The 13,806-nt window shown below is 40.3% G+C and overlaps 1 protein-coding gene across 2 annotated transcripts in view; it reads left to right on the top strand.

The window, feature by feature from the left end:
* Window positions 1-1,785: 1,785 nt before the first annotated feature.
* The window catches only part of IFT80 (intraflagellar transport 80), a 50,787-nt gene continuing 38,766 nt past the window's right edge, over window positions 1,786-13,806 (top strand). The window contains exons 1-2 of one of the 2 annotated variants that reach the window (XM_088669149.1): window positions 1,786-1,926; window positions 4,299-4,367. In XM_088669149.1, coding sequence (XP_088525275.1) covers window positions 4,340-4,367 — 28 coding nt within the window. In that variant the 5' untranslated portion in view covers window positions 1,786-1,926; window positions 4,299-4,339. The remainder of the gene's footprint in view (window positions 1,927-4,298; window positions 4,368-13,806) is intronic. The other variant, XM_088669148.1, reaches the window with a different exon arrangement.

The raw sequence follows: 13,806 nt of genomic DNA, 5'->3' as shown, positions 1-13,806 counted from the left end.
GTCTAAGTTTGTCATTGCTTTTCTCCCAAGAAGCAGGCGTCTTTTGATTTCGGGACTGCTGTCACCATCTGCAGTGATCAAGGAGCCCAAGAAAGTAAAATCTCTCACTGCCTCCATTTCTTCCCCTTCTATTTGCCAGGAGGTGATGGGACCAGTGGCCATGATCTTGGTTTTTTTGATGTTGAGCTTCAGACCATATTTTGTGCTCTCCTCTTTCACCCTCATTAAAAGTTTCTTTAATTCCTCCTCACTTTCTGCCATCAAGGTTGTGTCATCTGCATACCTGAGGTTGTTGATATTTCTTCCGGCAATCTTAATTCCGGCTTGGGATTCATCTAGTCCGGCCTTTCGCATGATGAATTCTGCATATAAGTTAAATAAGCAGGGAGACAATATACAACCTTGTCGTACTCCTTTCCCAATTTTGAACCAATCAGTTGTTCCATATCCAGTTCTAACTGTAGCTTCTTGTCCCACATAGAGATTTCTCAGGAGACAGATGAGGTGATCAGGCACTCCCATTCTTTTAAGAACTTGCCATAGTTTGCTGTGGTCAACACAGTCAAAGGCTTTTGCATAATCAATGTAGCAGAAGTAGACATTTTTCTGGAACTCTCTAGCTTTCTCCATAATCCAGCGCATGTTTGCTATTTGGTCTCTGGTTCCTCTGCCCCTTCGAAATCCAGCTTGCACTTCTGGGAGTTCTCGGTCCACATACTGCCTAAGCCTGCCTTGTATAATTTTAAGCATAACCTTGCTAGTGTGTGAAATGAGCGCAATTCTGCGGTAGTTGGAGCATTCTTTGGCACTGCCCTTCTTTGGAGTTGGGATGTAGACTGATCTCCAATCCTCTGGCCATTGCTGAGTTTTCCAAACTTGCTGGCATATTGGGTGTAGCACCTTAACAGCATCATCTTTTAAAATTTTAAATAGTTCAGCTGGAATATCATCACTTCCACTGGCCTTGTTATTAGCAGTGCTTTCTAAGGCCCATTTGACTTCACTCTCCAAGCTCCATCTAGCTGCATCCAACTTTCCTCATAGCAGGCTGAAAATATAGGAAGCTGATCTTTCCTGAAAAGTGCTGCTCCCAGTGGGAGATGAGAGGTTTCCCCAGAAACTTACCTTCAGAAGCCTTTCACTTATTGATGAGAGGTGATCTGTTCTTTAGCTTGAGGGGGAAGACTCTCCAGCAAAACGGAGTGAGTGCCATGACATCACAGATGGTAGCTGTGACCTGATCACTTTGATTAGGGAGAGGCCAGCACTGCAGGATTTTCTTAACTAATGTTTTAGTTTTCTAAAAATACTTTCTTGTTAGGATCAAATTATCACAGACCTATCATTGCATTCAGGATTATATCTGCTTTTGCAAAACTAAGGAAACCTAGCCTATAGAAGGATGAAGAAATACCTGTAATGGGGAAAGGGTTCCTTGAAGTTGAGTAATGTATAGGAAGATACATAACTGTTTACCAATATAGAGGCCCTAATCTAGCTAAAGTTAACTGTTGTTAGTGGGACTAAAGTTGTTGTCCCATTGATTTCAATGAGATTTAAATGTCTAATTCTAGAAAAAGTTTTCACTTCTAGTATATATGAGATTAATAGAAAGGATTATTAACTGAAGAATTTGCTTATTGGTTGGGCTATGGGATGCTCACTAATTGGCTAGTCAAGGAATTAGAAAAAGGTTTAGAAGAATCAAGTGACATTTGTCAGATAATTGTTTATTTTAACCAGTGTCACAACTCTATGATAATAACCACCTTGTATATATTTGATTTCTAACATTACAACTTCAAATTTGTATAGGCAAGTTCCATTTGATTTCCAAGACTGGAAGAGTTGAAAAAAGTGTAGAAGCCCACTGTGGAGCTGTACTTGCAGGGAGATGGAATTATGAGGGAACAGCACTTGTTACAGGTAAGAAGATTATTATTATTATTTTGTAAAAATGTGATGAAGGAGAACTGTCTTCAAAAGTATAATGTCTTCAAAGATGAAGTATAACATTCATAGAAAAGAACGTGTACCTTCCTGAAATGTAGTGACAAAATTAACATGACCAAAAACATACTAGATGTCTACTGAATATTGAGAGGGGTTAGATTGAGATTTTCTCTTATTGAACACAAGAAGATTAGAGTATTTCTAGATCAGACCAAATGACCATCTTGTTCAGCATCCTGGTCTCACAGTGGCCAACCAAATGACTATGGAAAGCCAGCAAGCACAACATCACTCTCCCCACTTCAGATTCCCAGCAACTGTTATGCAGAGGCACATTGTCCTCTCCATCCACAGTCCTAGGATTGCAAAAGTAATAAATGATTGTTAATCAATATCTCCTGGCCAAGGGTCAGTACCAACTGTTAAACTAGCCAAAGGCTGCATCACATCTGAATAGTTTCAACTCCTATAAAGTTCAATAAGTTGCTAAGCAATCTTGAAGCAACACCATGATGAATGCACAGCAACTGCTTGTCATTTAATTCTTGTGTTTATATAAGTGAAAATAAGGCAGAGTTTGGAGTAAGCAGTGAGATAGCCAAGTTTGCTGCTACTAAATTGTTGAGGTTGGTAAAAACAGTAAGTAGCTATAGGGCTGGCCCAAGCATACAAGCAAAAGAAGCAATTGCACAGAGTGACAAAATTCCAGGATCATTTATTTTTGTGTTGTATCCCACCTTTCTCCCAGTGCAGGACTCAAGGCAGCTCGCAGCATAAATTAAAATGGATACAACTAAAAACACAATGAATATAAATATACAAAAATACAAATAACCCTATTAAAAATAACACCAAAAACAATTAAACAAATGTAAAAGCACACATATAAAAGGACACCTGCTGTTCGAAGACCCTGTCACAGCGGGACACACAGAACACAATAATCTTTGCTTGCTAGTGAAAGCAAAGGGGGGCCACCCCACCCTCCTGTGGAAAGGAAATGCACTGTAACTGTGCAAAGAGGAAGGCTCTACCTGCAGTTTTAGAGAAGGCACATATCAACAGTTTAGGAGCTTATTTGTGGGGTGTTATCTCCTACTCTCTGACAGTGGAATGGGAGGTTGTAGACTCTTCTTCCTTGGAAGGTTTTAAGCAGAAGTTGGATGACCATCTGTCTTGGATGCCTTATTTGAGATTCCTGCAATGCAGACTCTTCATAGGATGTTATATTTGCAAATGGTTAACATTTACATGTTTGGCTTTAATCACTTTTGAATGCATGTAAATAGGTGCAATGAGGATTCTAATCTGTTAAGGATGGGACCCAGGAATCATGATAGTATTTAGTATAGATGAACTAATATGTAGCACAACACTGTGACAGTCATTTTTTTTAAAAAGGAATAGTATCCTGCTCTATTCTTGGTCATTTATTGTGTAGACAACAAGACACAAAGAAGCATATAGGCAAAATTTTAATTTTTGTGGTGAAACAAAACACTTTGGGCCAGCCCTGAATAGCTGTTGTCTGTTCGCTGTCAAATATTTGCATATAACAATGAAATACTTTAATGCCAATATGCAGTAATAGCAGGTAGTCATGTTAGTACATTAGAAAAACAACCCAAAAGTAGCAGTAGAGTAATATCTTTCTTAGGTCCAACCAAAAAAAATAAACTAATGATCAATTTTTATCTCAGTATAAATTCTTACCTGATGCTTCCATTTCTTTATGCATTTCATTATCTGGATGTCTTGTTACATCCCCTCCTATTTTGCATGTTCTGCCCTCACTTGGAGGAAGAGGGAGAACAGGCTAACCTCCCTGTTCCCCGGCCTTACTTATTGCAATGTTAGCAGATTTAGAAAACCTTTGGGCACACACCACCTGTGTCATTTAATCTCAGTGCCCTGAAATAGCCGCCCTCTGAGGAAGCATAGTTTTATAACGTAGAGTATGCATCTGTTCCCATTCTATATATTTCCAAGTTCTTGGGGACAAACAGGATCATGCTCATTCTATCACCTCCTACATGAAAATCACTGGCTATTACATCACTTCTTCCAGTCAGTTGAAGCCTGCTGTTATGACCCACCCCCAACCACTGACATACTGCATTGGAGCATGATTTATTATGGTTATTTTGGAGTGGCATAGGAATTCCAGATGAATGAGGTGATGTGGCATGTGATTCCTCAGAAAATATTAGGAAATTTTTATTGTCTGTTAAATTTGTTTTTTCAGTGTAGTTAACTTAACACAATGTTAAAAATTCTGAGTGTTACAATTAAGAATTTTAATTCAGTCATTTGCAAGGTCATTGCTAAATGTCCCTTTGTTCTAGTTGGTGAAGATGGACAAGTCAAAATATGGTCTAAGAGTGGAATGCTGAGATCAACTTTAGCACAACAAGGTAAGGTGTTTTCTATGTACTGTAACTGCAATATATATTCCTACATTCCCAGAAGAATTACTTGGTTCTTCAATAGTCCTGTACCACAAATTGTTGTTCGCATCTGTCTGTCTCACAAGACAATGGAGGAGTGTGCCTTTGGGGGTGCTGTGAAATTGTGAGGTCAGGACCACCCTGCTTGCCCACCCATATCTTGGTAATACACACAATAAGTCAAGTTGTGGATGAGCCAAGTTTTATTATGGACTGACATGACTTTTTATTTGACTGACATGTGGGAGGACTAATGAGCATCGCTACCCAGGTCCCATTAGGATTTAGTGCCATAGGTGCAAACTCCCTGGGGCCCTGGGTGCCCAAGCACCCACAAAATTCCCCATGATGGAGCTGGGCACCCACAAATTTTGGTTCCAGGGGCTTGCACGCTGCATGGCACCCACAACCCCAAGCACCCACGGTTGCAGGGCCAAGCTGGCACTCCTGGAAGTTGGAACTGAGGGGGTGACAAGCATCATCTGCCTGTCCCTCCTTTAATGATGGTAATAGATTCCATTTTCCAGTGCCTTATCTCTCTATACCCAGAACCTGGCAAATTGCTGCACCCCTTGCTGCCCCTCCCCATTCCCCATACCCAATAAGAGTTGTTCATATACTGGCTACCACTTGTAGGAACACTGCCAGTGGTAGCTTCCCAGCCAGACAAATCCATAGAGTGTAAGACTGCACTGGCTTATAGCCCCGATGGCTATGTTCCACCACTACTGTCAGAGATAGTATGCCTCTGTATATCAGTTGCTGGGAATTACAAATGGGGAGACTGCTGTTGCACACATTTAGCTGACCACTGGACTAAATGGGTCTTTGGTCTGATCCAGCAGGATTCTTACTATGTTCTTATGTAAAGGGAACATTTATTTATTAATCATCTGCCTCTTAGAAGATGAACCAATTAAGAAGGCTTTCATGCATGAATTACTTGCATGAATTTAAAATGATACCCACAAATCAGGTGTGCATCCATATATGCATTGGAATATGCGTATCTGAGTGTGGAGTATTACTCCCACTAGAATGTGCATCCTCATCCACATTCCAGCACATTTATTCATACCTCTCTCTTTTTGTTAAGCACAAGAGTTATTTTGAGCTTAGAATGTTTAAGAAAGCTCTTCAGCTGTTTTTATTTTGATCTGTATTTACTTAACTGTTGTGTTTCTGCTGTTTATAAAAGGACTGTAGTGTGGTTTAATCTGTGATTTATATAGTCTATTTTGTTAATGTAATTTTGTACACCAACTTGTGAGTGCAGTGTACTCTGAAATGCAGTTTTATTATTTTTACAAACAAATACCGTGTTTCCCCCTTTTTAAGACACCGTCTTATTACTTTTTTTTCTCAAAAAACCACAGGGTGGCTTATTTTTGGTGGGATGTCTTACTGGTACCGGTATTTTTATTACGAGTCTGAGGGAAGGGAGGTGTGTGCGTCCCTGGTGCAGCCCTCTCTCCCCGGCCCTGGGATGTTCGCGAAGGGCTGCTCTCTCTCTCCTCCAAGGTGGGGACTCACTTAATAGCAATCTGCTACACTGGAGCTTCTTAAATCTAAACCAGTATAATGGAATCTATCTGTGTGATACAGTCCTAGCAGTAGCCTATACCTAAAGCAAGTAAGGATCTCTACCAGCCAGCTGCCCAAGACTGCAAGACTGTCTGAAGTTCCAACAACATAGCACTTTGCAGTGCTATCACTGATAGCAAAGAAGCTACCTGCTGAGAACAAAGAAGCCAGCTAAGCAGCAATTAAGATTGCTGACTTGGTAAATGGTAGCAATTGAGAAGCAATTGAGCCAGCGAGGTGAGGAAGCACGTGTTGTTAGGACCGGCAGTTTAACTTTTGTGTAAAGCAGCGTTTAGCAGCTCCTTTTAGCAGCTCGCAAACAGCGAAGGAAAAAGTCCTTAATAAATAAATAAAAGTCCCCAAGGCAAGGACTGCGATCCAGACTACTTACAAATCCTTAAAGGGGCAGCTCCACAGACAACCAAGCAGCATAAGGTAGAAAGAAAACTGCAGCAGGATTTTTAAAAGGCTGCTTTATGCCCGGTAAAAGCAATGAGACAACAATCAGACACGGGAGATTCCCGTTAAGAGGAAATCAACGTGCATTGAATGGAAGGGAATTTAGGGAAAGGTGGGGGGAAGCGAGAGGTGGGCTGTGTGTGTGTGTGTGTGTGTGTGTGTGTGTGTGTGTGTGTGTGAGAGAGAGAGAGAGAGAGAGAGAGAGAGAGAGAGAGAGAGAGACGCAGGGGGGGGGGGAGAGAGACAGACGCGCGCACGGAGGTCTCTCCCTAAAAGGGAAAACAGCCTTTGCATTCTTCAATCGCCCCTCTTTTCTTCCTCGTGCCTTCATCTCCTCCCCACCCCACTTTTCTCCCCTTCACCAAGTAGAGCTTACACAGCTTGGCTAAAAAAATTATTTTTGGATCTTTTTATTTAAAAAAATGCTCTCAGAAACGGGGAAGAGAAATCACAAGGCTTCGGCAGCCAGCAGCTACGGCTGTTCGGTGCATTTTTACAAGCTTTTAAAGGAAATACGTGTCTGTGGAGCGACAGCAAAATGGGGAGAGATTTTTAAGGGGGGAGTTGGCTGGCAGGAGGGGGGTTATTGCTAGTGGGTGAAGGGTCTATCAGTATGTCTTATTTTCGGGGTATGGCTTGTATCGCGCAATTGCTTAGAAATCCTGCTATGGCTTATATAATGACTACGTCTTAAAAAAGGGGAAACACGGTAGAACAAAACATAACTGGGGATATTTCATTGTGATTTGGAGCTAATATATTTTAAATATGCACTTTTCAGTACTTTTCAGCAAAATATTTTGTGGTAATTTTCTGTTTCATTGAAAACACCCAACTCTTCTTTACCTTTGTACATTTAGATCTTGCACTCTCTTGACATTAAGAAGTCACATGCAGCTGGGTTTGGTGAAATGTCAGACCTTTATCTCTTTCTTTCTAAAACAAAATATCTAAATTCTCTTAGCCTATGAAATACATTTCTAACCACAAGAGTAAAAGACAAAGAGATGTCAACTGTTTGAAGGAAGTTTCTATCACAAATGCAGCGTGTTTTCTCATTTGCTGCGAAAAACCCCCAAGATGAGCCAACAGTACATGTTGACATTTAGTTTTCTTTCAACACAGTTAATAGAATGTTTGTGCCTTATTCCTGGCAGGGTCTTGCTTTCTCTGAAATTACACAAAAGTCTCATGTGTTCAAGCAAGCTAGCAATACTGGATATTATTCTTACCTGATATTTTTTTTAACATTTTAGATGTATTTGTGTATTTTTGAAATGCATTATAAAAATAATTGTAGAAGAAGTTAGTGAATGTATTCAAAAGTATTTTAATTTCAAACACAGTTTTTCTGATTTCTTATTAAAATGCTCGTCACTTAAATATGAGACTTAGGCCTAATGGACAAATGGACAGAGAGACCAAAGAAGGATAGGAATGGCAAGAACAGAAGGAAAGGCAACTTTTTAAAAAACGTTTTATTTTATTTCATAGGCTTATACAAAGTAACATGGATTTTGACCTATAACATATGGTAGATTATGAACAGATACATTAATCTAAAGACTTTTTTAATTGTAGAGTGAATTCAATAATATTCTTCATCAATGTACTTCTGTAACTGTGTTTTTTGGGGGGGTGGGGGGAGGTTGGAAATTGCATTAAATATATATATATTCTATTTCCTGTATATCCTTTAATAGATAAACACTTTTTAAAAAGTGCTTGTGACAAAAATTAATTATGTTACTATGAATAATTATAGTGCATAGTGGTGTTAATAGTACAATATTAAGGTACCTTTTTATATATTCAAGAAGACCAAAGAAGAGGAAATTAAACTACAGTTACAGTAGAATTAGAAGATGCTTGCAGTTTTAATATATTAGAGCATGAGCCATCCAAACCTGAAGCACTTTGAAGGCTCATAAATGCCATTTGGAGAATTAGGCTTGTGCTCACTAATTGATCCAGTCACTCTTCAGAGCACTTCATGTTGACTGGATCATATACACAGGGTCAGCACAACTTAGAATTGCCCCAAGTAATGAAGCAGGTTTGTCCCATCTCCCGTCCCCCTGGCAGACCAGAAGGTAAGCTAATAAAAACTAATAAATTACCTTTCAGATAACACATCATGCTATTTTAGTAATCTATTTGCCCAACTCTTAAATCTAAAAGATAAAGAAATTCAGTTGAGAATATTCAATCTAGCTTGAGTCCTGATTCTTGTCTTCTGACTCCTCACAGCCTTTGCATGCTCTCATCCCAATACTGTACATAAATTTGTGGCCAGTCAAAATGCTGTCACTCATTACATGTCCCCGATGCTCCATCATGCTGAAGAGGTTTCTTTCCAGTTTCTGTGTTTGGACCATAACATTCAAATTTCCCCCTACCATTACCTCCCAAATACTGTGTTTCTGGCTGTTTCATCGGTTTATCTTATTGGGTGTCTTGTTGCAATATAGTGAAAAATGAGCTCCCAATCTTTCCCACTCAAACTTCCTCCCACACAGATCCTATCATCTCTGCTTTTAAAATTCTTTTTTTTCTTGCTTACTGTTAATTTGCTACTTCTATTTTTAGTAGATATTCCAGCTCAACTATTTAAAATTTTAAAAGATGATGCTTGTTAAGGTGTACACTCAATATGCCAGCAAGTTTGGAGAACTCAGCAGTGGCCAGAGGATTGGAGAAGATCAGTCTACATCCCAATCCCAAAGAAGGGCAGTGCCAAAGAGTGTTCCAACTACCGCACAATTGCGCTCATTTCACACGCTAACAAGGTTATGCTCAAAATTCTACAAGGCAGGCTTAAGCAGTATGTGGACCAAGAACTCCCAAAAGTACAAGCTGGACTTCGAAGGGGCAGAGGAACCAGGGACCAAATTGCAAACATGTCCTGGATTATGGAGAAAGCTAGAGAGCTCCAGAAAAACATCTACTTCTGCTTCATTGACTACGCAAAAGCATTTGACTGTGTCGACCACAGCAAACTATGGCAGGTATTTAAGAAATGGGAGCGCCTGATCACCCTCATCTGTCTTCTGAGAAATCTCTATGTAGGACAAGAAGTTCTATGTAGGACAAGAAGTTAGAACTGGATATGGAATAACTGATTGGTTCAAAATTGGGAAAGGAGTACGACAAGGCTGTATATTGTCTCCCTGCTTATTTAACTTATATGCAGAATTCATCAATCGAAAGGCTGTACTGGATGAATCCGAAGCCGGAATTAAGATTGCCGGAAGAAATAACCACCTCAGATATGTTGATGACACAACCTTGATGGCAGAAAGTGAGGAGGAATTAAAGAACCTTTTAATGAGGGTGAAAGAGGAGAGCGCAAAATATGGTCTGAAGCTCAACATAAAAAAAACTAAGATCGTGGCCACTGGTCCCGTCACCTCCTGGCAAATAGAAGGGGAAGAAATGGAGGCAGTGAGAGATTTTACTTTCTTGGGTTCCATGATCACTGCAGATGGTGACAGCAGTCACAAAGTTAAAAGATGCCTGCTTCTTGGGAGAAAAGCAATGACAAAGAAGGCTGATCGCCGAAGAATTGATGCTTTTGAATTATGGTGCTGGAGGAGACTCTTGAGAGTCCCATGGACTGCAAGAAGATCAAACCTATCCATTCTGAAGGAAATCAGCCCTGAGTGCTCACTGGAAGGACAGATCCTGAAGCTGAGGCTCCAATACTTTGGCCACCTCATGAGAAGAGAAGACTCCCTGGAAAAGACCCTGATGTTGGGAAAGATTGAGGGCACAAGGAGAAGGGGTCGACAGGACGAGATGGTTGGACAGTGTTCTTGAAGCTACAAACATGAATTTGACCAAGCTGCGGGAGGCAGTGGAAGACAGGAGTGTCTGGCGTGCTCTGGTCCATGGGGTCACGAAGAGTCGGACACTACTAAATGACTGAACAACAACAACAAAATTTTAGTAGAATTTGTACTGATGTTCTTTTTTAAAATATTTGGTCCAGACTACCACTTGTAGAACTGTACGATTTCCTTATATCCTGCCTTCTTGCCCTTTCTCCACTGCCTCTCTTCCAGTTGCCTTGTTCTCCCCACCTGCTGCTTCTGCCTGCTACTGCAGTCCTGTTTCAGCTACTAGACAGATCACTGTGGGGCTACTCCAGCTTTCTTGTTCAGCCCTGAGATGTATGTTACCCCTGTTGTGCCCTTTCAAGTCTGCAGAACAGCGCTCTGTATTTGTTCCTCAGGCTGGAAAGAGCTGTGAGAGGATAAGTTAAAAGACAGCAGAAAGGGAGAATCATAGTCAAAATCTTTTCAGCACATTTGGAGGTTCGTTAAAACCACTGTAATAGAAGCTTGTGTAGAATATATATCACATATTACAAAAGCGAAGAAGTCGAAGCTCAGATAACAAAGGAAGGTATAAAAGGGCAAGAAAAATTATTTTACGTTCCGTTTTCAAAACTCAACCTTTCACTTATTTACTAGGGCCTAATTCAGAAAATACTGTTTGAATATGGGTTCATGGGAACGAGCCATAGCAACCAAAGCACCTTTGCCAATAAAAATAAAATAAACCAAAGCAATCTAATATTTATTAGCATCTTAATTTATTGATTGAAGTGGTAATGATATCTGAAATCTGCACTTCATTGTTATAGAACCCTATATGTAAATATACATGTAGCTTTCAAGCAGTGCAGATTTTACTGTTGGAATGCAGATAAGGCACATGCTAGTTTTACTTTTAATCAGGCAAGTCTCACAGTATTGAAAAACATGTCAGTGCTGTCTGTTTTTAATGCGTGTGAAAGGAAACAAAGTTTCACGCGTAGCATCTGCAGTTCACATTAAAACCTCATTACATCAAAAGGATTATTCCCTGCTTTTTGCTTAAATATTTTTAATTAAGTAATTTAATTAGTTTAATTAGACCTAGGCATACTAACAGACCTTTTAATCCAAATCTGTAATGATAGCTAATATATGTCAAGCACAGACCTTCTAAGCATGTGGAATGCAGCTATGTTAACTCATATAGCCAATCTCCATTCTTTATCTTTTCCTGTCCCTCTCAGTGGCAGCAGCAACCTCTACAGTACCTCTCTTAATCTTCAACACCCTTGGCTGCTGTTTAAATCATGTTTTTTAGAGCAGTCTTCTGCTAGAACTTTGCTGTTTTTTAGCTTTGCTAGTGGTGATATAGCAATGAGAGATTCTCAGAAAAAGTTAACATCGAGAAAGTTTGACTTTATTCCATAAAATATAACTAGAGCAGGATGGGATTATGAGGATTTGGGGATAACAGTGCTATAAAGCCATAGTTCTGTGTGTATCAGAGGCTACACCAGGTCCTAAAGCTGGGACCTTGTGGATATCAAACAGAGACTAAATTTATATACCACTTTGAAATCAGTTCACCTCACAGTCCCTGCAACAAAACGATTTCTTGTACCCTTGCTTGCGTTTCTGGAGCCTACTTTGTCACAGCTATCCAATAAGGGTGGCACTAGCATTGCTATAATCTAAAGCCATGATGCTGTTTCAGTAAATTCTTATGTTTCCTGCTGTTGATAGATCTAATGCCAACTTGCAGGATCTAAACAAACTCCAGATGGAGTGATGCAGGTCGTGCAATAACCCTGATCCTCTGTCAGAACTATCAATTCTGATCTGGTTCTTTGATATGAGGAACAAGAAACAGCCTGCTGCTAATCCCTGCTATTTGCTCAGCTCCTCCTTTCTGCCCTTCCTTCTCTGCTTCGATCCTGTACAGACATAAACTTTGACATACATCAACACTGAGTTTGGTTATTCCCCTCCAGGTACTCTAGATTAGTTTGATGTGCTGTCTTTTTAAGGACTGGAATTGATGCCAGCTGGAGCCAGTTGGACTCTTTATGTTTGAACTCATTAGCCCACTGGTGATAAATACATAACAATAACTAAAGTCCTAAAATCTAAAGACAATATCTAATTCTGCTCATCTGCTTTCAGAAAGTACCTCTGCTTACACAACATGACTTCCTCTGCTCCCCTCCCTCTGCACATATGGAGGAGTGCAGGAGGGAGGAGAGAAAAGGGAAATCTAGCACAACGTTGGATTTCTCTTTAATATTCCATTAAAAACCCTAACCATTTCCACAAGAAGCCAGCCCAAATAGAAACACCTTCCAAAAGAGGCTTTTGCTTTGTAAAGTCTTCAGGAAAAGAGAATTCCCTGTGTGTCATTGCTGTCTTAACCTATTGACCTGCTAACCTCCAAGTGCCTTTTGGCAAGCAGGAACGCATCTCACTAGTTGGTGCCCATGGGCCTGTCCCTCCTAGGTAGTGGTTTGTAAGTTTACAACAGTTGGGGTTATTGGTTTGTTATCTTCTTGTTTTTATTGTGTATTTTGTGTTTTTATCTTGTATTTTTATTCTGTGAACCTCCCAGAGATCAATGTTATACAAGTTTAATAAATAAATAATAGTTGCATGCCACAGTAGCTGACCTTGGTTACATCTGTAAATATGCCTTTTTAAAACAGATCAGATATCAGTGCTAGAAAATATTGGGCCTTACTCTGCAATTTAGCAGGATTTCTTACTAATATACAGTGTTTTTTCCTTTTAATTTTTTTTTTAAAAAGTAGAGCTGCCGCCATTTTGGAACTGGGCAGAGCATGCTCAGAAGCGACTTTTGATGTTGCTGTGCCCAGTTCCAAAATGGCCGCCGCACCAGAAGTCGCGCTGCAGCCATTTTGGAACTGGGCAGAGCAGCATCAAAAGTCGCTTCTGAGCATGCTCTGCCCAGTTCCAAAATGGCCGCCACGCCAGAATAAACCGGGAAAAAGCAAAAAAAAAAATCCGTTTTTTTGGCTGGGGACAGCTGGAAAAACGGGGGTTTCCCGGGGAATACGGGAGACTTGGCAGCTATGTTTAGGGGTACTCTCATTTACCTTGTTGTTGTTTAGTCGTGTTCGACTCTTTGTGACTCCATGAACCAGAGCATGCCTTGGAAACTCTCACTTTCTTCTCAAAGCTTCTCCTTTTTATGTCCCTGGAGTTTTCTTGGCAAAATACTGGAGTGGTTTGCCAGTTCCTTCTCCAGGTGAATCACATTTAGTCTAAGCTCTCGGCTATGACCTGTCCTTCTTCGGTGGCCCTGCACGGCATAGCTCATAGCTTCTTGGAGTTATTCATGCCCCTTCACCACGACAAGGCAGTGATCCATGAAGGGGATTTACCTACTCATATTCAAATATTGCCCCTCAATGAGACCAAACTTAGATTCACAAAATGTTTAGGGGTATGCGTACCCCTGCATCCCCCCAGAAAAAAGCACTGCTAATATATCCTTACTTCTTTTCTCTCTCCCTTTCTCGGGCTTTTCT

The sequence above is a fragment of the Zootoca vivipara genome, chromosome 5 (assembly GCF_965207765.1).
Source record: "Zootoca vivipara chromosome 5, rZooViv2.hap1.1, whole genome shotgun sequence".
In the NCBI taxonomy this organism is placed as follows: Eukaryota; Metazoa; Chordata; class Lepidosauria; order Squamata; family Lacertidae; genus Zootoca; species Zootoca vivipara.
Note: the sequence above shows the minus strand (reverse complement) of the source record. Positions and strands in the feature narration are given on the sequence as shown.